Source organism: Ambystoma mexicanum, chromosome 9 (genome assembly GCF_040938575.1).
Source record: "Ambystoma mexicanum isolate Mex_15411 chromosome 9, UKY_AmexF1_1, whole genome shotgun sequence".
Lineage (NCBI taxonomy): Eukaryota > Metazoa > Chordata > Amphibia > Caudata > Ambystomatidae > Ambystoma > Ambystoma mexicanum.
In genome coordinates, this window is record NC_090931.1 from 374135689 (window position 1) to 374158056 (window position 22368).

The 22368-nt window shown below is 44.8% G+C and overlaps 1 protein-coding gene across 2 annotated transcripts in view; it reads left to right on the plus strand.

Moving 5' to 3' along the window:
* MTMR4 (myotubularin related protein 4) overlaps nucleotides 1-22368 on the plus strand; it is a 1314188-nt gene that overhangs the window by 485339 nt on the left and 806481 nt on the right. For both annotated transcript variants that reach the window (XM_069614837.1, XM_069614836.1), the window contains one exon: nucleotides 17488-17616. In XM_069614837.1, the coding sequence (XP_069470938.1) occupies nucleotides 17488-17616 (129 nt within the window). The remainder of the gene's footprint in view (nucleotides 1-17487; nucleotides 17617-22368) is intronic.

The following is a 22368-nucleotide window of genomic DNA, read 5'->3' on the forward strand; positions in this document are numbered from 1 at the left end:
TTTCGATCAACAAGAAAGTCTTGTTCCAAGCAAGACCAAACTGTTCTTAAGGGCCGTCATATAAACAGAAGGGGGTCTAGTGTTTCCGTCAAACAAGAGTGCAAAACGTACTGTTGCAAATACCTCAGTAACTGGCCGGTCACCAAATAACAGTATGCAAAGCTATGTGCTTGGTTGGAATGATGGCATCATGCATTTACCTGGTACCGCACGCACGGCTGCGCATGCGTCCAATGCAAGAGTTGTTAGCGAATCGGTGGTCTCAGGCAAGCGGTCAGTGGGACAATCTAGTGGTGGTTTCACTAACCCTAGTTCAAGCGCTACGCTGGTGGACAAAGGAAAACCTGTTAAAGTAAAAACCTTTTGCAACCTTGCAGTGTAAGCAGTTGTCACAGCAGACGCGTCACTCACCGGGTGGGGAGCCAATTACCTGCACCACACAGCGCATGGCCTGTGGACAGAAATCACAACCCAAAATCACATAAACCTTTTGGAACTACTTGCAGTGCTGAAAGCACTGCAAGCATTCCAAGTGCACCTGTTGGGTCAGACAGTACAAGTCCTCACGGACAGCATGTTTTACATAAACAAGCAGGGGGGCACACACTCTACAAGTCTGTCCAGGCTAGCACTGTAGCCCATAGACCCAACACAGTACCGATTACATGATACCGACACTAAAACAATAGCACTGATAAACTGATGCATATATCCTATACCAAGAAGAAAATCACTTTGCAGGCTGCAGACTCTTTGGTTTTAAAAGAGCAAGTGGGCTGGCGGGCAGTTGCAAAGAAGTCCCTCAAGGAGCCTGTGTTCCAAACACGGCAGAAGGCATGGATTGATAACCGAACCACAAACACAACACAATGAACAAACTGAGAGCGAGGAAGCAATAAAAATGTGTTTACCCATCAACAGGCGTGAAGCTGGAAAACCGCTTTGTTCAACATCAGTGCTGCGACTTAGAAGCCTGTAGTTTTGGTCAGCGCATTGTGACAAGTTGCAGCAGTTGTCAGAATGTGCCGAGGTTCTTGCCCCAGAGCCCATTTTAGGCATATATTGACATGTGTCCAGGTGGTACTTTTCATAACTGTACTGCAGCTTGCAGTAACTGAAACACAGCTCACAAACAGGCCTTGCAGTTACATGAGTACATTCTGTGGAAATACAGATGAGTAATAGCGAGGATAGTGGATATGAAGGAAGTGGGCACCAGTGGTGAGTGTGACGTGTCTTAGTAGCTGTTCCTGGGGCAGACTAGATCTGCCAAGCAGGGCCTGGACATGTCATGTGTGCCGTGTGCGGCATCAGAATGGGCTGTGATAGTATGGCCTGAGCTTAGAGTACTGTATGTAGCTTAGCATAGGTATCCTGCCACCTCACCTTCCAAGCCCCTGCTTCTGCCTGTAGCTGGCACTGCATCACTTCAGCAAGTGAAATACTTTTACTCTGTAATGCCATGTTTCCGATTGACTGAGAAATGAGCGGGACTTTCTTAATGCAGCTTAATGCACATCATCCAAGGTATGTAGTCCCAGGGAGATTTGCATGAAGCCAGGCAACAGTCGATGGCAAGCTGTCGTCCTGTTGGACACTGCCTCACACAGTACCTTACCTACACAGGCTGCATATGGGAGAAACTGGTATTGGACAGTGATTACTTTTCATGCCACCTCATTCCTCCTCACCCTTCCCCCCCCTTTACTCCTCCGCAGGCTTAAGGCACGCTTTGGGCTTTTACCAAAGCAGAACAGAGCCTTACTAACTGCACACCGGACACAACACTTCTCGCCCACTGGCTGGAGGTTTCAATTCTTGACTAATCTCACAATCTGTTTTATTTAGCAGAGTCTCACGCCCTTGAGAACCCAGACTAATCTGGTGACCTGCTCGGAATGGGGGGGTTTTGTTATTTTAGATAGCCTGCTTCCTCTTTGGGCTATCCCTACATATTATCCCCACCAAAAATATTGCCGTACATATGGTTGTTTGTCTCGGCATAGGTGATATTTTTGGGGGGGATAATTTGTGGAAGCGGGGGTTGCGGTGGTGTTCACCCCCCACCCCCACACATTTAAAAATAATGCAGGGGTTGTGGGGGTGTCCCCCGGAGGGTCCATGGTTCAATATCGCTGCAAAAATATAGCGACATTTGTGTATTGCAATATTTTTGCATGGATATTAACACATGGAACCCTCTTTGGGGAATGTTTGTGAAAGGTTCATTAGTGATGTAGGCCAGTTACATTCAGAAACCGCATTGCAGGATATAATATAATACAATACAAATATCACATGCCACTGAGTTCTTCTCTTAAACACTAGGTCTATAATACAACATTGAGGGTTGGTGGAGTGTGGAGGTTTGGAAAATAGTACATGCTTCACTCATATTCTAATGCAGCAGGCTAAACATTAAATGAAGGAAGTTTAAATGAATGTGCAATATTTTGTAATATGATTTGTATACTTTTTGAGTCGTCTTGAATCCTTGCTCACATTTTCTGTTCCCTACAATGTTGTGTTTTACTTAACTCTGCAACTGTCTTCGCTCTCCCCTCTGCTTCTTTGCTCTTTTTCACTGTTTTATGCTCTGCTCTTTCCTCCTCTCCCTCCCTTCTTTTTTCTTTGCACTTACTCCATCTGAATTGTTCCCGAACCTAGTATGATAGCTTCAAATGTTTCTCCTCCCCCTTCCCTTACTTGCCCCCCCCCCCCCACCCCAGCATTATCTGAAATGTCGTCAGGCCTAGTATGATAGTCGCTTGTTTTGTTCTTCTCCTTCTCCCTTTACTCCAAACCCCCCTGCTCCCCCACCTATTGTTAAATTCCAGCACTACCTCATTTGTCGTCAGGCATAGTAATGTAGCCGCTTGTCTGTCTCATTCTCCCCCCCTCCAACCCTCTCCTTATTGCCAATGGCTCCTCCCTCTCAAGCACTACCTGAAATGTCGTCCGGCCTAGTATGATAGTCGCTTGTTTTGTTCTTCTCCTTCTCCCTTTACTCCAAACCCCACCTGGTCCCCCACTCATTGTTAAATTCTGGCACTACCTCAATTGCCGTCAGACATAGTAATGTAGCCGCTTGTCTGTCTCATTCTCCTTTCCTACCCACCCCCTCCCTCCTTTCATTGTCAAAAGCTCTTGCACTTTCTGAAATGTCGCCAACAATAGTTAATTTCACATTCTGAATTGTAGCAAGGACTTAAGAATGTCACTGCATTCTCCCTTGTTACCTCCATGCCTTGAAGTGCTTTGAAACACATTGATTATTTATATGGCGCCTATGCACAATCAGTCTATATCAAATAGAGTATTATTATTGTGGCTCTTTAAAGCCAAGCATCAACACATCAACTAAAGCTAGGAAGATCTGTGATCAACTCTCAAGTGCAAATACGGCTCAAATCACAGCTACACCTCTTTGACTAAAGTGTGCAGACCTGAGCCAATCCTTATATCTCACTGTGACATAACCGTCAAGATTGGGACACAACACAAAGTATGCACTTTGTTTAGTGGGGAATGGAGAGGTAGGCTGCTGGATAGGAGTCTCTTGCCTGCTAGGCTTGTGTTTGGTATTTGAAACCAAGCCAGATGTGTTAACTCAGCTTTGGCTCTATACATTGATCTTGTGGCTCTACTATTCTAATGGGCTATCTCTGCTCTGCTGTAGCTAGAAGGAAATATGTGCACAGATACAGAGAGAGCCCAGGTAAAAGGTTTTTTGCTTCTGTTAAAAGATCAAGGATGTTACACCTCATGGTACGCTGTATATCTGGGGGTTTGGTTTGACATGTCATTCTTGAGGTATGGGGAGGGTGTGCCATGTGCGATGAGTGGACTAATGGCAGTCACATAATTGTTACTTTCTTGCAAGGAAGAAAGGTCATTACGCTCTAGATATTAAATGTTCTCTAATTATTGAAATGGTGAGTAAAATAATCCCACCTCAAAATCTTATCTGGAGCACTGATTGGAGGGATAGGAGATTGGCGGGAGGAGTGAGGCGAAATGGATAGGAGGAAAGAGTAGGATCGGCAGAGGTGGGAGTGCTAGACTGGACCTGAATCCAACCAGGTATTTGTAAGGCACAGTTCCCAAATGGAACACAAACCACTGGGTATGGTCGGGAAAGTTAGAAAGTCCCTGAGAGAGTTATGAGAGATTCGTCTTGGGGTCCGACACAAGACTAGAGAGAGAGAGAGGGATAGCCCTAGGGCCCACAAGAACTGCAATAACATACCTTAAACCGCCTCTGAGACAGTTATACTTGTTCCATCTGTAAAACATCTTTACTCAGGGTATGATGTTATTTTACGGTATCTAGTCAATTCATCTAAACCCTTTCCATCTAAATTTCTCCATCTAAAAAATGTCCATCTAATGCATGTTTTTGGGGGTTAAAGTGCTCATTTGTGTTCAGGTGTATTTTAAAGGATAAAAAACAGGAGCTTGGGGAGGGGACCCCTCACCCCCCAAAAAAATGCGTTAGATGGACATTTTTTAGATGGAAACATTTCGATGCAATGGCAATAGATGCAATGGTTTTAGATGAAATGACCTTAAACCGTATTTTACATTTTTCTTCCAATATTGGCCACTTCTTCTGCATTTCAGTTGTTGGAAGCCTTCAAGAAAGCAGGTAATCCCGCTTCCTCCTCAGGGGGCAAAACACTGAAGACAGTCGAGGCCACCGCACCTGACAAAACCGGCAGGAACTCAGTCCAGTCCTTCCTGTGTGCCCAAGAGCCTGGGGCGGTTAATACTTTGACTAAGCTTTGAGAACCCTCAATGCCATCGGAAGCCTGTGGCCGCAGTGCTCTTCAACATAATCTCTGTAAATTCTGAAAGGCCCTTCAACAACAGAGCAGTCCTCTGTCAAGGTTTACTTTGCAATCTGGGAAGGATTGTTTCAGCTCTTTTCGAAGCATCTTTGGCAGGATGGCACTGGATTTTATGTAGATTTGAGCTGTTACCATTGGCTTTGCCCCAAGAGGAGTTTCAAAAAGAAGAGCACAATGTGAGGGGTCAAATGTCAAGCAGACAACTTTGTAAAGAGTTTTCAACTTGAGCCATTTTATTCAATAAACAGGTTGGGAAAAACTCCTCTCTATCCCAACCTTGATGAGGATTTCCCTGGCTAAAATAAATCAAAGGAAACGCTCTAACAAAGGGATATCTAACCCTCACATTTAAATAGCAAGCAAAGCAAAAAGAAAATACATGGCAATTCAACAACAATATTAACATGTGACGCAAGTCAGTGTGATCAGTGTCTCTTGTCATGACCTGGGTGAACTTCCCTTACCCAGATCCAAATAAGGATTTCTCTACTGTTCAAAGGAAAACAAAGACATCCGCTTTAACCCAGTTCCAATACAGTTCTTAAATTCTTTTACTCAAATCCACAATTTACTGTTGCTTCAATAAAAGCATCTCTGGAAAGTCATAATCTCTCACTCCTCCTGAAATAACTTTTTCACAGTTGTAGTAATAACGAATATTTTGGTCAGGATGGTTTACCACAACTTTAGCTGCAGAAAGAATTGTAACTTTACTTCAACCAGCTTTCACAATTCTTCCCCAAAACTTCACAACTCGTATCTTGTTTTCTGTTAGTACAACTCTTCAGCACTTGCACCTTCTACTGCCTGGCTTCTTCCTTTGCCAGGTTCTTCTGGGCAATATCTTCTTGTCCTATGGGTATACTTGCCTGCTCGACTAGTTCGTCAACACCAAAGCGCTTCAATGGTAACTTTCCAGCTTAGAATAACAGCTGCTTCAATGGTCTTTGCCAGCCTAAGTCTTTAAATGGGTTAGGGGAAAACAAGGAACCACATTAGTACTCTTTAGGTATCCTGGGCAATTCAGCTCCTCTTCCTCTGAATAACCCTCTTTCCCCCTTTTACCCCTTCTGTAACAATAGCCAAATAGTGGTAAGGATAAAGTCTTATTCTGCTTCTGTCTTGTTTTTTGTACACTAAGCTCAATTTAGACAGTTTTAGATTTCTCAAAACACAAATAGCCAATCTCACAATCTGTGTGCTTTTTACCAATCCCTGGTGGCGTTTGGCAGTACTTGTTGAATTGGTATTGCTTAGTTTTCAATCTCTTGGCTATTTGGTGCACAATTCAGTTTTAAGCATGATTCCCCCACTGGGTTGTTGTGCTTGCCAAAAACTGGCTTTTACAGTTCCTTTGTTTCCTTATGCGCAACTTTCGTTGCTTTCTGACAGTTAGGTATTCAAAAATACCTCTTTCGCTCATACGTGAATGAATATGCTGGCTGGGAACACGCATACAACAGTGAAACACTCCGGGTTCACTCGCAGACAGTGAACCCACTGGATAAGTTGCTTGCCTTCGTTTTGCTCTGCTCACAGAACTTCAGTGACCCTGACTTGTCTCAGCACTGCAAACAAACCTTCTTGGTCTGCCTTTGCTGCCACCACGTTAGTTCGGAATCCATCGGTGCTCCTGAGACTCTGGTGCAACCCTGCCACCAGAGATCTCCCTGGTTCCTTCACCTCTTCTGCTGCCTGCTGCAAAATCTCTGCACAACGCTTTGGGAATGGGCAAGTGTTTCTTTTCCACGCTACCCGCTGCACAACCTCTGCACTGGGGATGATTAGAGGCACAGACCCTTGCAGCACTCAGTGGTCCTGGCGTCTTTTTGCTCCACCATTCCCCCCTCCAACTACAAATATGGACCGCACTTCTACTTCGTCTCCTGCCTCGTCTCCTCAACCTGCACCTGAGGGGGCCGTTAAAGCCTCAGTCTCCCTCCGGTGTTGGTCATCCGGGTCATTTAGCTAACCACTCAGTTTTGTCCCTTTACATTCTTCTTCCTCGTCTCCGTACTGAAGGAATTATGGGATTTGAAGTCCCCTTAAAAAAAGCTTGTTTTTTAAAACTTTTTCTAAAGGAGTATCACAAAGGTTAATTTGGAGACCTATTGACGAGGAGGAATATGTTTTTAAAAGGAATGCTGTTAGCCTTTACAATCTTCTTCCATTACACCTTTCGGAGTTAGAGGAATTTTCCACTGTCTGAGTTCCATGAGTTTGAGAAAGATGTGCATCTATTTTACTCCTTTGGGGCTTCTGACTAATTCAACCCACATTGAGATGTTAACTGGTGAAACAGAATGGGTTATTGTAGCACCAAGCCATTATGTATTGTGTGAGTCGAAAAATGTCTTTCAAAAGAAGGCAAGTACTGTGTCTCATTCAATGCATTCTTTTCACCTCACTGAGCCTTTGCCCCTCCCCGGTGATCCTCCCGCAGAGCACCACCCCTAAGGTCAGGATCAGGAAGCGTCGGCCTTTCACTGGCCATCTGGTAGGAGTCTTTAGGCAGGGGTTCAGTGAGGGATCGATAGGATTCATCACAACAGGCTGACCGAATTGGCCATGAATTTCAAAGATGCTAATGGCCTGGACACCTCAAGAGGTGGAGTTCAAACTGCTGTATCTTGATGCCCATCCTAATGCTGCTTATATAAGGATGGCAGCTAAATTCCCTGATGCCTTGGGCTGGGGTCCCTCTGCTAGCGATAACTGAATATGACCTCACTGATATTCTTGAAAAAGGATCACAAGAGGTACCTGTACTGCCCTTTGATGCTGCCATCAAAGATCCCTTGCTAGACCTGTGGAAGAGACCCTTCTCAGTGGCAGCAGTGCACAAGGATCTGGTTAAGAAGTGTATAAAGTGGCTTTCTCTGATCTGGACTTTCCTAGCATCCCACTTGCAACACCCTAGTGGTACATGCTGCAACATCTACTGCCGAAGCAAGCACCTGTCCCTCCTTGCCCCCCTGATGAGGATGATGGGAGGTATGATGCCCTTTGTTAAAAAAATGTTTTCACTTCAGGCAGCATCACTCTGGACACCATTAACGCAATATGCATGCATCCAAGGGTTCCATGTCTTAAAATAGCAGCAAAAATGTCTGTGGATACAAAATATCGTGGCCATGGTTTTGCCGCCACAATCATGTAAAGGATGCGGGGGACACCCACGCAACCCCTGGACCCATTATACCATTTAAGGAGAACGGGGGACACCCCCAATCCCCTTAAATGGTATAATGGGGTACACCTTTACCGGGTCAAACCACAGCATTTTTGTTATCGGTGACAATTTTTGCCGCCATTTTATTACCCGATACCCATCCAAGGCCTCCGTAGGTGGATGGTCTCGGCCATCAAAGAAGCCTACGAGGGACAGCATAAGCCACCTCCGGCCAACATGCATGCCCACGCGGTCAGAGCCAAGGCAACTGCCATTGCTTTGCCAGCGGCATGTCAGCTGGCAAGTCATAAGCAGGGCGTCCACATGGGCCACCCCTTCGGCTTTCTGCAAGCACTACTGTTTGGATGCCGGGTCTTGGTCAGACGCGGCTTTTGGGCAGGCGCTCCTTAGAAACCTGTTTGCTTAAGGAGGGTCTCCTCTCCACCCTGTGGCTACACTCAGTTGTAATCGCCCATGCAGTATGGAGGAAAGGGGACGGGGCGTGAGAGTAATTAGAAGTTAGTCACCGTAGTGTCTTGGTGCCCTTTCCTCCATACATCCCACCAGCCTCCCCCCTAATAAAACGGTGTCATTAGGTAATGTTAATTCTATTGTCGACACGTCCATGCGGACTGAGGTGTGGTGCCGCAGGGCAGAGTCAGGGGAGCGCATGCTCCCAGGGCCGCACACCTCTAAATTTAGAGAAGGTTTTTTCTGGTGAAAAAGGTTCTGCCTCCCGTCCCCCACGAGGGACGCCCATGCAGTATGGAGGAAAGGGGACTAAGGACTAGTAACTTAGAATTTCTACTATGTCAGCTCACTGGCAGGCTCCTTGCTTTGCATATTGTGTGTGTGTGTGTGTGTGTGTGTGTGTGTGTGTGTCGGTATTGTAATACAGACTTTGCGTGCTCAGCTGATGGTGTCAGGAGGCTTGTGTTCGCATCCTATAGAAGTCTGTTTTTTTGTCTTGCAAAGGTGTAGATTTGCATCTTTTTAATGGATCATTTCTTTCATCCCGGTATGCACAGAATATTTGTGAGCCCTATAGTACAGTGTCTGCAGTAAGTAGTTTACTGGCTCACACACGCTCTGCCAGCTTGCGCATTGTGCTCATGGTGTCATGACACCTCCACCGCCTTCAGCCATTCAGCAAACCTATTTAGTGTGACTTAATTTGTTAAATGCATTACAGTGGAATGTAACGCACAACACTAATGCAGGATTTCCTCCTTGTTTTGCAAAGACAGATTAGTATATGTTTCTTATCTGCTTAAATTGTGGAATTGCAAGACCCGTTGATTGCATGCATCAAATACTTTTACTAGTCTATGTACACTACCAATGGGAGTCTCATTGGTTCTGTTATTTGTAGAGAAAGCCCTTGGCGCTCACACCAGAGAAAATACAACCCACTAGGGAAAAAATGCCAGCACACCTCTTGCAATGAGAACAAGGTTTATTCTCATTAAAAAACAAGTACATGGTAGCAAAGAACTCTGCTGCCACGGAGCGCTCTGATTAAATCAGCATAACCAGCAGATTATAAGGGCACACAGACTAATAAATCAAATCATTTACATGGGTTACAAATCCAGGTAGCTGATTGGTGCGACCCTATACATATACAACCAGAAGGGGTGCTAGGCCATTGGTCCCAGCTTCTCCTGTCCATCTTCCACGTGGGCTGCTTCTCCGTACGTCACTGGGCGCCAAGTTGCTTAATTGGTAATTAGAAATGCTAAAAACATTGCAATCTCTGTGGCCTAATGTGCACCTTTTTAATGCAGACATGGGCGCTGAGGCTACCTTCGAGGTCCCACTATCTTACGAAGCCCCAGCTCGATCCCAGACACGTCAACGCCATTCCAGTTCTAACCACCGAGGCTTAGATTTGCACTTTCCCTCCCTGACACCTTGCAGCCCAAGGGGGCCTGGGATACTCTGCTATGATTCTTCGGATTGGCGGTCCAACAACTTTATGGTTGGTGGTCTGGGACTGACCTGTACTCTAGAATGTTGGTCTCTTGGAGTAAGGGCATATAGGTACTATAACTTGGGGTTTGGTCTGGGGGAGGTAGAGGCGTGTGCCCTCCTTCTCATTGGTTAAATGCTCACAGGAAGCTCTAGGCCCCCCTCATGGCCTTGTAGGGCACATTCTTTCTGAGTTACACATGTTGTTAGTATGAGACAATGCGAGTTTCATGAATCACTGTGGATTTGGATTTTCCCACTGCTGCCCAAGCTATGATATATTTTATTTATATCACGCTCATGCACAGGTGTTTCAGAGCGCGACAAAGCAAGGGAGAGGAATAGGGGAGAACAAACTTCTACATTCACACACGTATTTCTATGTTTCGTGCCTGGGCCTACTGCCCTGGCTGCAGCGCTGCGCCAGGCCTGGATTCCAAGATGGCTGCTGTTTTCTAGGATGGCGTTCAATTTCCTATTGCAATCTACTGTCGCATACTAAACTACCTACAATGCAGCTTCTATTGGCACACCCCTACAGCCTTCCCAGGCATCTATAACACAATGTTGGGCCTCTGCCGCATTCTAAAACTCTTGGGGTCCTGGGACGATGGCACCCACTTCCCAACATATTATAGATGAGCGTTTAGGGGGTGGGCAGAGAAAGGGGACACAGTATACTTTAGGCCCATTTGCGTATCCCCATCTTCCTTCAGTATGGGGACTGTGTGCCTGCATTATGTGTACACTAATGTGTGATTGTGTTTAGCAAAGTGTCTTCTGGTGGTACTATACAGGGATTTGAGTAGAACGGTAAACTCTAATATTGTAGTTATTACTATGAGCTAGCTGATTGCAGTTGTAGCTCGAAACATATTGTGACCTGCAGGTAGCTTCTTCCTCTGTTTTATGTCAACAGATGGGGTGGAGGCTTTTATTCATTTCTCTGTAGCTCTACACCCATAGTTTATCATGATGGAGTTTATTGCAATGCACATAGGGAAAAATCTCATTTTCTTTAATTTTAAATATTGATTCATTAAGATATAGTGGATTACAATGCCTACAAATATAAAGTAAAAACTGGCCTTCGTGTCAATTTTCATTCGGGAGAGTTCAGCTTGATTACGTGGGCCAGTCGTTGTGTTTGCCGAGGTGGCTGTGGGGACACTTACCAGGAAAAAAGGGGTGGGGCGGGGCAGGAAGTGGGCTAGTGCAGATAGATGCGAGTCTGGCCAGGGATATCGAAGGAACCTTCACAAGAATGTATTAATCTTGTCCTTTGTGCTGGGTGTAATTTTTCTTCCCGACCTCCCCAGCCCAATGAAATGTGTGTACACCAAGGTCAATTTGGGTGTCCTCAGAATAAGGGACAAGTGAGCCTTTTCCATGCCATCAAAGTTGACTTGGTTATACTATGCTCTATACTTCTCAAACACCACCAGCTGTGTATTTGTACCATTTTGGCAGGAGAAGACTTGAAGTGCTAAACATATTCTGCACATCCTCCAGGGATAATGGCACGCAATGGGTAGTCTGGCAATTTGGCACCATTGCTCTTCATTGGAACTGAGAGGCTGAGGTGAGGGATCCATGCTATCAGGGAGCAACTGTGGCAAGCGTTTGCAAATGGAAATTGGTGGTAGGGGAGTGACAATTTCCAGTAGAGTGGATTGCAGTACTGTGGGTGAATTTATTTTCAAATTTGTTTATTGGCATTTTCAATAATATCAAGTTATGTGCGGTAATGCCTTTCTCAAATAGCAATAGCCATGTGTTTAACTTAACGTCAAGAAAATACAAATGCAAAACAAAACAACCATAACTGTCTCCATATTCTGTTAGTATCATATAGCGTCATCTGCTATGGGGGAGGGTGGGGGCGAAGGGGAGCCATCTGGTAACTTCAAAGGGGGAGGGCTTCCGAAAAGGTCTCTATCATCTGCAGCACTTCAGCTGCTGCTGGCTTTATGGTAGGTCCCTCATGGGCCTAATTTGAGTTCCAATTCAAGGGGGTTTGTCATCCGAAGGGTGGAACATGTGTCTGGTGAGTTCCTTCCATGCCTCGAGTGTCATACTGGAGTCATCCGTGGATCTGGCCACACAGTCCTCCCATGCCACGGTCTCGGCTAGCACCCATCGTTCAGTCTCTTTGTGCCATAGCTTGAACTGAGGGCCCATGGGTTTTTTTCCAAGCCATTGCGATAGTTCTTTTGGCCAGTATGCACGATATGTCCATGAGTCTTGTCGCATGCTTGAGTTTGGTTGGTCTGGGGTAGGTTCCCAAGAGGCACTCATCGGGTGTCCAGTTATATTTGCTCAGGCCTGCTTTTTCGCAGGTTTGTTGAACTTTCTCCCACAGAGACCTTGTTTTGGGGCATTCCCATAGCATGTGGATCAGATCCGCTTTTTCCCCCCATGCACCAGTTGCAGGTCGATTGTGCCTGGGGATTGAAGGTGGCTATGCGGCACAGGGTCAGGTAAGTTCCATGAAGAATGTTTAGCTGAAGCTGTCTGAATCTATGATTCCTGGATACCTCTTTGGGGAATGTAAGAGCTCTGTTCCATTACCCTTCAGACATTTCCCGGCCTAAGTCCACCTCCCATTTGCTTTTCATTTCCATACTCCGAGGATTTGGCATGTCGATCAGGTGGCCATATATTTGCGATATGGGTCTACCGCCCTCTCCTAAGTTGTACATCAGAGTGAGGAATGGGTCTGTAGCTGGTTCTTCAGGCCACGAGTCCCATTTGCGCCGGGCCACAGCACAGGTTCTTTTGATACCATAGAAATTGGCCGGTATGTATGCCCTCTGTCTCCTGTAGCGAGGTGAACTCCCTAAAAGTGCTCTCATCATACAGATCTCCCCAGGTGTAGACCCCGTCCCTCTCCCAAAGTCTGATGTGTTTCAAGTCAGAAAGTGTTGTGCATAAGTCTGCGATCAGGGAACTTCTGGGGCAGAGGGGTTCCGTGAGTTAGTGAGCGTTTTCACCCTGCGCCAAATTTGTGCTGTGGGTGAAGCTGCCTTAGGCGACGTTATTGTTATAGGACTTGAAGCTAGTGGCAAGTGAGGTAAAGAATCCGGTTGGGTGAGTAGAATGTCTGCAAAAATGGGCTTTACTGGAATGCTTCATAAAGGAATGGAGATGATGGCTGTCCTGAGATAGCTGCCTGTGTTGTTGGAGAGTGCCGAAGCAGAAGCCGTGGGATGCTAGGGTCATGGCTGTGAGTACTTCAGGCCAGTGTTCTCTGAAATATATTTCAAAATTGTTATTGCTACATGCCCCTTTTCCATTGACTGTCTCATTATGCGCAGAGTGGTGCAAATGCTGCTTCAGAGTGATCAATTCAGAGTAAATGGTCTGCATCCAGGGGAGCAGGGTGCCTGGTACGCCCGCCGGTACTGGCCCATTTTTCTGCCTCAAAGTCCATTAGCCTTACCTGCCTGATCCACTCTTTGTACCTCCTCCCCATCCCTGAGATCAGGTTATGACATCTGCTCCTGTTGCTGCTCCACAATGTTGGTTTGTCGGGCCCATTACCTTTCTCACTCTCAGTTTAGTGGTAATTGATTTTCCAGAATAACATCCAACACTGGTAAAGGTATTTGTGCTAAAGAAAAGAACATGCATTGTGTTAATCTCATGGGCACTCAAAAATGTGACAATACTTTCTTGAGTATGTGAGGAACCTGAGGGCATCCTCACTTCTACTCCCCCTGGATCCTCTTCTAAGGTGGCCAGGGAAAGGCCATCCCTCTTGGATCCAAACCCTGTGGGTGGAGATGCAAGGGAGGATAACCTGGGCAAAGGGACCTTGGGGAGTGGGGAGAGGATGTCTTTGGGTGAGACATGGTATCCCCTTTCCTTTGTCAGAATGAACCCTACCCTCTCCCTGCCTGCATAGGTTGTCGGTCATTTCCTCTTTCTTATTCACAAAATATCCCACAAACCTTTGCCTTTGAGACTAGGGTGAGGAAGAGGTGACTAGGAGTTGTGTACACTCCCATTCATTTACACCACTTTGGTACTGAACGAGAAAGAGGACTGCAGAGACCTACCAGTGCAAGAGTCCGGCATGTCCAGCTAATAGGATTAATTATGGTCAGGCAATTGAAGACAAGGGCTTGCACCTAAAGCCATTTAACAGGCCACAGATGCATAGAAGGAGGGACTGCCAATAAAGAGAGGAGAGAAACCTTCCTAGAGGATAGGGCGCGGCTGACAGAGGAGCAGGCTGGAGAGGGGCCGGCAGGAAGGACACTGTGCAGCAGAAGGGTGAAGGTGACACCAGGGCCTGAGCGGGCCGTGAGAGGGTCGAGACACCTGCAGCCCCTTTGCTTTGTGCCCACAGCCTGAGCTTCTGGGACACTGAAAGCTCCCATGCATTACAGGCCACTGGTAGTGTCCGCGAAGGGAGAGAGAAGCTACTTGCAACAAGCAGCAAGGTTTGAAGGTGGCAAATACTGCTCGCCCGGCTCCTGAAAAGAACAAGAGGAGCGAAACGAAGCAGGAAAGAAGAGAGAAGATGCACAGAGCAGCGGCCACATAAAAGTGAATGGAATAAAGGAAACACTCCTACCGGAACGCTCCAGGGATTGCAAATGGGCATATGACGATGCTGAACGGACTGAAACCTTTGACAGTTGGTTGTGGAACCCGATTGACGATTTTTGAATGCCGAACAAGCTGCACATTTTTATGAATGCATTTAAAAGTTAAACAAGTAACATTGAATACCAAACTAAAGGAAAGTTATGATGAATATATGAAAAAAATGAAAACCAAGTAATGAGCGTTTATGAACGACATGAAAAGCAAGTGATGGGCACTTATGAATACTGTGAAAGCAATGAGGTGAAACGGGGTGAACATGTGAGTTATGTGGAAAACACCTTGTGGCAAAGTCAAGCGACTGTCGAGGAGAAGCAGAAATTAAAGTTTTAGCAGGGAAACCCAAAGAATACCAAAGTATAACAGAGTGGCAACGGTTATCGGTTGCGTGACCTGTAGTGGCATGACGACTGCAGCTAGACTGAGTAAACCCTGCTTGAAGAGAGCGAAGGAAAGTAAAGATAAAGAAACTGCCTTTGATAAACAATTTGCTGAAGTGAATGAGAAAGAGAGCAATCTGTATGAACTATTGAAAAGCCAAAAGGATTACAAAGGTAAATTGGAACTGTTTTGGAAAGCCTAGCGATTTGAACTGATTGTAGGGTAAAGCTTGAATAGCTGACTTCTTGTGTAAGGAAACCCTGAGTCTTTGTGAACTTTCTTGACTTCTTGTGGACGGAATCCCTGAGGCCTTTTGGAACTATTTTGAACTTGGGGAAGCTGGAAAGTAAGCCAGGAGCTGAAAAAAGCTCTGACCTTTATTTGGAACACTTTTTTTTTTTATTGCCGACATCCCTACACATTATCTTTTAGATGTGTGGGCAAGTATAGGTTTTGGACACAGACAAACCTTTAAGTTTAACATATTGACACAGACTACCTTTAGTTTCTTTAGGTAGGGAAACCTGACCTTGGCATTGGGCAAATTAGGCTTTACTCCATCCTGACATTTAAGAAAATAAACTGTTACTGAGAAAATTGAATGTCTGTCTTACTTCATGATGCCTTCACAAGTATCAATCCTTTCAGCCAATAGAGTATGAATGAGACACCGCTAACAGAAATGGCTGTGGCTGTACAGAAAATAACCCAACAGAGTATACTATTGTCCCATACAGTATACAACATGTCTGATGCTAATGGAGATTGCATGAGACCATTTTAATGGGAGGGACTATAATTAATGCAGCCATTCCTATGCCTGTAAAGTGAATTTGGGAACAGAAAAGGGGGCTCCAACCACAGATGTAGTTATTGACACTGCCCTTATGCCAGGGTGCCTAGATAGCTTTGTTCACATTATTTCAAAGTACTGCTTCAAATAGTAAGCCAGGTATCTTTACAAATGAACAGTAAGGTTACCAAATGCAACCAATATATGTGACAAAAGCACTTATTAGTATAATAGTAAATGGTTTATTCAATTTTTTTAGTTTTTTCTTTTTAGAGCAATGTCATATTCTATAAAAATGAATGAATTGAAAAGGACATCAATACAATGCAGGAAATATAAATTGTAAAAAGAAGAGAAATTGTAACTTCTCAAAATCTGTTATCCAATTTCCACATAATTAGTGAGTTAGTATCATTTAAGTGCTGCATAATCATATTGAAGCATGTAGAAAAGGAAAGCAGGAGGAATTATTAATGTTGTTTACAAAAACAGTTCAACAATTATGCAACACAGGTAGAAAAATAGTAACCAATTTGTTGGTCCACAAATTTTAGAAAGGCTGGCTCTTTGCCCGGCTATACTATGAGTGTCTAAAAAGTCAAATTTACAAACTGAAGTGAATTCAATCGAAACAGGACCAAAATCTTTGGTCCAAATGCATATCACCAATTTAAAAGCAAAGAATCCCCAATTGGTTGGTTTTGGTCCTCTGTTTGTTGAATTTATTTCATTCCCCTGGTACAATTTCTCTTCTTTTTACAATTTATATTTCCTGCATTGTATTGATGTCCTTTTCAATTCATTCATGTTTATAGAATGACTTTGCTCTGAAAAGAAAAAAAAGAAAAAAAATGGAATAAACCATTTACTATTATACTAATAAGTGCTTTTGTCATATATATTGGTTGCATTTGGTAACCTTACTGTTTATTTCAAAGTACTGCTTCAAATAGTAAGCCAGATATCTTTACAAATGATTTGAACAAAGCTATATAGGCACCCTGACATAAGGGTGGTGTCAATAACTATATCTGTGGTTGGAGCCCCCTTTTCTGTTCCCTACTGTATAATAGCCCTGTATCCTTCCAGAGTAGGGGCCATCCCTTCCGTTACAAAATGTAAAGTGAATTAAACACTTCTGGGAAGGCCTGTAATGGAAGTAGACAGTACTGTACCCTGTGACAAAGTCCCTGCCTGACCTTACTGGTGGATACTGGAGGTCGCCATGGGGATTGTGGGGGTGCTAGTTAGCCCACACGCCTGGTGGTGATGGGCACAGGAACATCATGGGGAGGAACCTCTGGCTACTTCCACCATGCCATGCATGAGAAATACCCAAATGCCATATCTGGAGTCTTTGTGATTCCTAAAAGAAAGACTGTCATGGAAACTCTACAAAACTGAACAATGAGAAGTTTTAATGGGTTAGACAAGGTGGCTACTTACGAAGTTGACCTCAGTTCGGAGCACAATTGAGATGCTTGTACCATGTGCTTAATTTAGGGTCATGCTGACTTCTTAAGGTGGTCTAGCTTAAGCTATTAGCATTTGCTTCAGACGTGTGACGGGGCCTCTACAGAAAGAGTAAAAAAACTTTAACTTCCGATAGAAGGGTGGGGGAGGCGGGGGAGTCTGGGGCCAGTCCTGTGTTCTACGAAATGGCAAGTGAATGGGCCTACACATTATATTTTCTTTTTTTGTTTCAGATGCCTCGTTGACTACCTGCACCAATTTGGAAAGTGGTGGAGCCCCACAGAAGCTTCTAATTCTAGATGCACGTTCTTACACTGCTGCTGTTGCCAACAGAGCGAAGGGAGGAGGATGTGAATGTGAAGGTGACTAGGAATACTGTGATGTCATGAACAGTTAACTAGTGATTGTTTCAACTCCTAGTGGAGAACGCTTACAACGGTCCAAATTTAAAACTATTCCATTAGCTTATTTGCATGCACGATATTTAATGTGTCGTTTTTGTTCAACTTTTTTAGTATACACACAAGAAGTATTGATTAGTTTGCTAAAATATTCTAAGTATATTGTCAAATTCATTGGTTACATGCACCATATTAAGTGCAATGCATTTCTGAAAAATCCGTTTTTTTTTTGGAGTTTACCATCTGAATTCTGTGATCCGTTTCCAATGTACTTTTTGCTGTAATCTGAATCAGATGATCGCTGGTATGAACTGATGCTGCATTTCCCCTTAGTTGCTGATGGATTCCAGCTGCCGGGATGATATTTCATAGGTGCTGTTCTGAACGCTTCTACTAAGCGAATAGTGTTTCTCTCTCTCTCTCCCTGTGTCTCTGGACAAGTTGGTGACTGCATGCTCTTGGTTACTCCTTGCATATGGGTTGGTTCTGATTCTTGTAAACACCAGTCATTTTGCTAGTGATGGAGAGCACACATTCAGTTGGGTTGAAAGCTTGCAGACAGATCATTGGCTCTAACCTTTTACATACTCATGTGTCTGCCTAATACGGCGACTTTTCACTACATATGTGAACTGGTAATGGCATATTCCAGTTTTGTACAACCTAAGCCATGGATTAATAAGCCAAATCATAAAAATAAATGTTCACCTCTGATAAAAGAATTGTGTTAGTAGATGTGAGTTCTGTCACATCCCTACTCATTTGGAAATCCAGGGCATGGAATTCACTGGAACCACATTTCAGGCTTCTTGGGGAGACCCAGACCTGTGGGTAGATGCAGACTGCCTTTTGACATTCTCTTCTGCTACAGAGTTTTAAGCTTGGCTTTGAATTCTTTTTATGTCTGTTTTTTCAGGCTGAGAGCACTGCTTTATTTCATTTACTTTGGGTAACTTAATTTTTGCTCAGTTGCACCTTCCTTCTTTTTGGAAAACAGTGATATTCTCAGTCTGCTCCTATCCCAATTGGTCTAGTTGTGGGGAAAATTATGTTCTTCTAAAGAATCCGCCATGGGAGGTTGTATCTTTGCTCCCACATACCCTGTACTTGATCTGTCTTTTAGTTTCCAGCCTAATGCACAAAAGGCCAATCTGTACCTTGACAATAGAGCTCAACCCACTTTACCTCTTGAAGTTACCATTCCCTTGGATCTATCGAGTAAGGAAAATGAGATGACCAGTTGACTCAAGTCGAAATGGACAAGTCAGATCACATCTTATTGTAGGTAGCAAGCCAATACCGACAGCATTCCTTTCGCTAACCCGCCACCTTAGCCAACCCACCTTCCACCTCACCTGCCTTATGCAATCCAATTGTCCGTCCCCACGGTTATCAACACATCCAGTTGACATCTTCTGCCCCCTTTTCGAAAAATTGGCTCATTTACAACCAGTCTCTGTTCTCAATCTCCAGCAAGATATATAGATATTCTCTGCATCCCACTATATACGTTAACCAACATTCATTGGCGTGCAAACTTTGTGATGTCACATACGTACAATCAAGTCATTGCCCAGGAGCTGTCCCTGTCCACAGACCTCATCTTTTGCACTTATTGCGCAACACCTTCTCCACCTTGTCCTCTTTCCCCAATTCAACTGTTTTTCCTTTGCATGGTGAATTCTACTCTGGATTTCACCAGCTTTTGCTTTGTGCTGCTGACCATCTACATAATGTTATAAATCATTATTATATTATTCACTGCAATATCAACGTACTTCAACAGTGCCTCCATTATGCTTCAACAGTTTACTCATCTCTTGCACCAGCATTTTTCCTTCCTGCTGGACTTCAATCGATGCGAAGTATGAGTAATTGTCTGGGGCGGAAGAAGGCGGGGGAGCTGGAGGGCCCAGTTTTAACCGCTACGGATTCTTGTCGTACACATTTGAGAAACCTGAAGGTGTCTCTCCCGCTAGTACGTGGGGATCGTCATCCAGGTGGCCAGGACACGGCCATCGCTTTTGGATCTGGTTCCTTGGGGGGGGGGGGAGGGGGGAGGTGAGGGGGATGACCAGTGCAGGAGGATCACCTGGATGAAGGGTTCTTCGTGGAGTGGAAGTGGGACACAGGACGGTGAGACGTGGTATCCTCTTCCCTGTAATACATTTTTCCCCATCCTACCAGGATACCTCGGAACTAACCTCCCCCCCATGCTTTCCCGCCATGCACACTTTCTCACAGACAGCTCACTGTGAGTGACAACGGACTAACACCGGAGCCGTATACCTGACTGTCCCAATACAATGGTCGGGCAATTACTGGTCACTACATGCATCTGACTTCCATCACACTTCCCCACATGGAAAAAAGGCGGAGCATAAAAGCACACTCTGAGCGAGGCAAAACGCACGAGGAAACAGCAGTTCCGAGATGGCGGTTTAATATGAGGATAAAGACGGCGAGAGCAGAGAGAGTTTCAAGGAGGGAAGTTCCCTAGACCTTTAAAGACAGTTATTTCTCTGAACCTTGGAAAGTAAGAAACCTAAGACGAGGAACTAAAGCTGTTCAAACCTGCACAAAACGCGCCCTGAAACACTTGTGTATAGGCGCGTTATAAATGCCATATCATATATCATGGTGTGTCGGGGGTACACGGGGCTCTCCCGCATCTATAACCAAGGTGGGGAGGAGCGATTGCCGATGTGGAACTGTCCTTGGCTCCTACAACAAAGCAGCGTCAGTAAAGACAGCACTGCTGGTTAGTCAGAGAGACTGATACAAACCAGCCTCTCTTTTGAGCCAAGGTTGCAAGCGACAACATTGTACGAAGATATCCAAAGAAAACGGTGTGTGTGACGCATGTGGCGAGCGATGAAAATATAATTGGAGACCAAAGGAGTGACTGAACTCTGGGAGGCCAAGAAAAGATACCATAGACAGTGGTCCGGCGCAACGTGGGTGCTCATTTCGAAAGTCTGTTAGGTATCCAACTGATGCCAAGTGTGAGAAAAGGGAATCATGAGTTCAAAGTGGTCCTGCAACATATCAAGATGCATGTTGTGTACATCCAAAGGTCTTAGATCATTTAATGTATACTGCAATTGGTCTGAGCCCGGCTTAGGGAGACTAATTGGGGGGGGGGGGGAGAAAGAAATCTGAGACCGGAAGAACGGGTTCCAGGGGGAACACCCAAATTGAATACTTGTAAAAAGAAAATAACTTTTGCATCTTGTTTTCATACATCAGGCCCTCTGAATCAAGAGACTTTTTAAAAAGTAAAGAGACTTGGAAACAGAAGGTTCTGATGCTGATTAACTGTATCCTTGTGCTGCAGATGCCAGAGTGTGTGCTTTGCTCAAGTGAACTGTGTTGCCCCGTGCTGAAAACGTGGGGAAGGGAGGCCAACGGCCCAAACATCCTGACATATAATTTTGTGAACTCTTCTTTCTTTTTCATAAACACTACCCCTCACAATTTGTAAATTAGCCGTTAGGATTGTCAATAGTTTTTTTGAAATCATTTTTTTTTTAAGTATAGGCCCCTTATTTTGACAAAATTCCACTAGGACTGCTTTATTATTATTTGATTCATAGCTTGCTTCCATCTGTAGATTTAGGTTTAGATAAGCGTTAATGACACCCTTGCAACAGTTCAATAAACACCCTCGAACTGTGGTCACTTATGTCTGTCGTTCTGTAGATACCATGCCTTCCTTACACAGAACACAGTAAAGTTGTTCAGACACTTCCTGGTGAACTGCACATAAAACATCCTCCAGAACACGCATAGTGGCAGTGCGGTGGGCCACTTCAAAAGTATATTTTTCTTCATTATATACAGTACACAATATGTGCAAACTACTAGTGATATTAATTTCCTTCCTCATCACTTCTACCTTTTTCAAGTTCTTCAAACCTGTGTGGCACTAACTTTGACCAACCTTCAGAACTTCAACATGTACCTTTTTCTATATCCGTTCAGAATAATGTAAACTGCCTGTTCTCTGTGAAATTAATCTGTTTCAGGTGGTGCTACAAGCGCTACACATCTGTCCTTTCCTTGAAGCAGCCTTCTTCCCATTTGGGTATACACCGCTTCATCTTCCCAACATACCCTGTTTCCCACCAGCATAATCTTCCCCTTGTCTAACTTATTCAAATTATGTGACTTGGAGGGAGTGGGGGCTGTAAAGACCATGATTTCCAGTTTCAGCCAATTCCAAACCACAAATCGGGGTTTATCCCCAGGGCAAAGATGGGGTATTGGGTGGCACTGTCTGGTGGCTTCACCTTCCAGACATAAGGATGGGCCATCCACTGCCAGTTGCACCCTGCCCATGCACCAGGCAGTATTCCGCTTGCTGGTGACCATAGTCTTTTGGGCCTGGTGCAGTCATTGAGCACTCTTTGCTTCACAGTACCTGCTGCTGTACTTCCAGCAGTTTCTCCATGGCCAAAGATACTCTGGTGCCTGAATCATTCTTTAGCAGTCTTGGCCAGCTGTCATGTCAGACATACTCCGGGATGGAGAGAAGTTGGGAGTTCATATAGTCTTGCACCTCTTCACACACCATATCCCACTTGTGATTCTTGCCAGCTTCTGTCCGTTCCTTCATCAAGCGCTGCAGGGCTTCTCACGTCTGTTGGCTTAGGGTGCTGATGACATGTGATTCTCCAACATTGCCTTGCTACTGGAAAGCCTTGCCTCAGA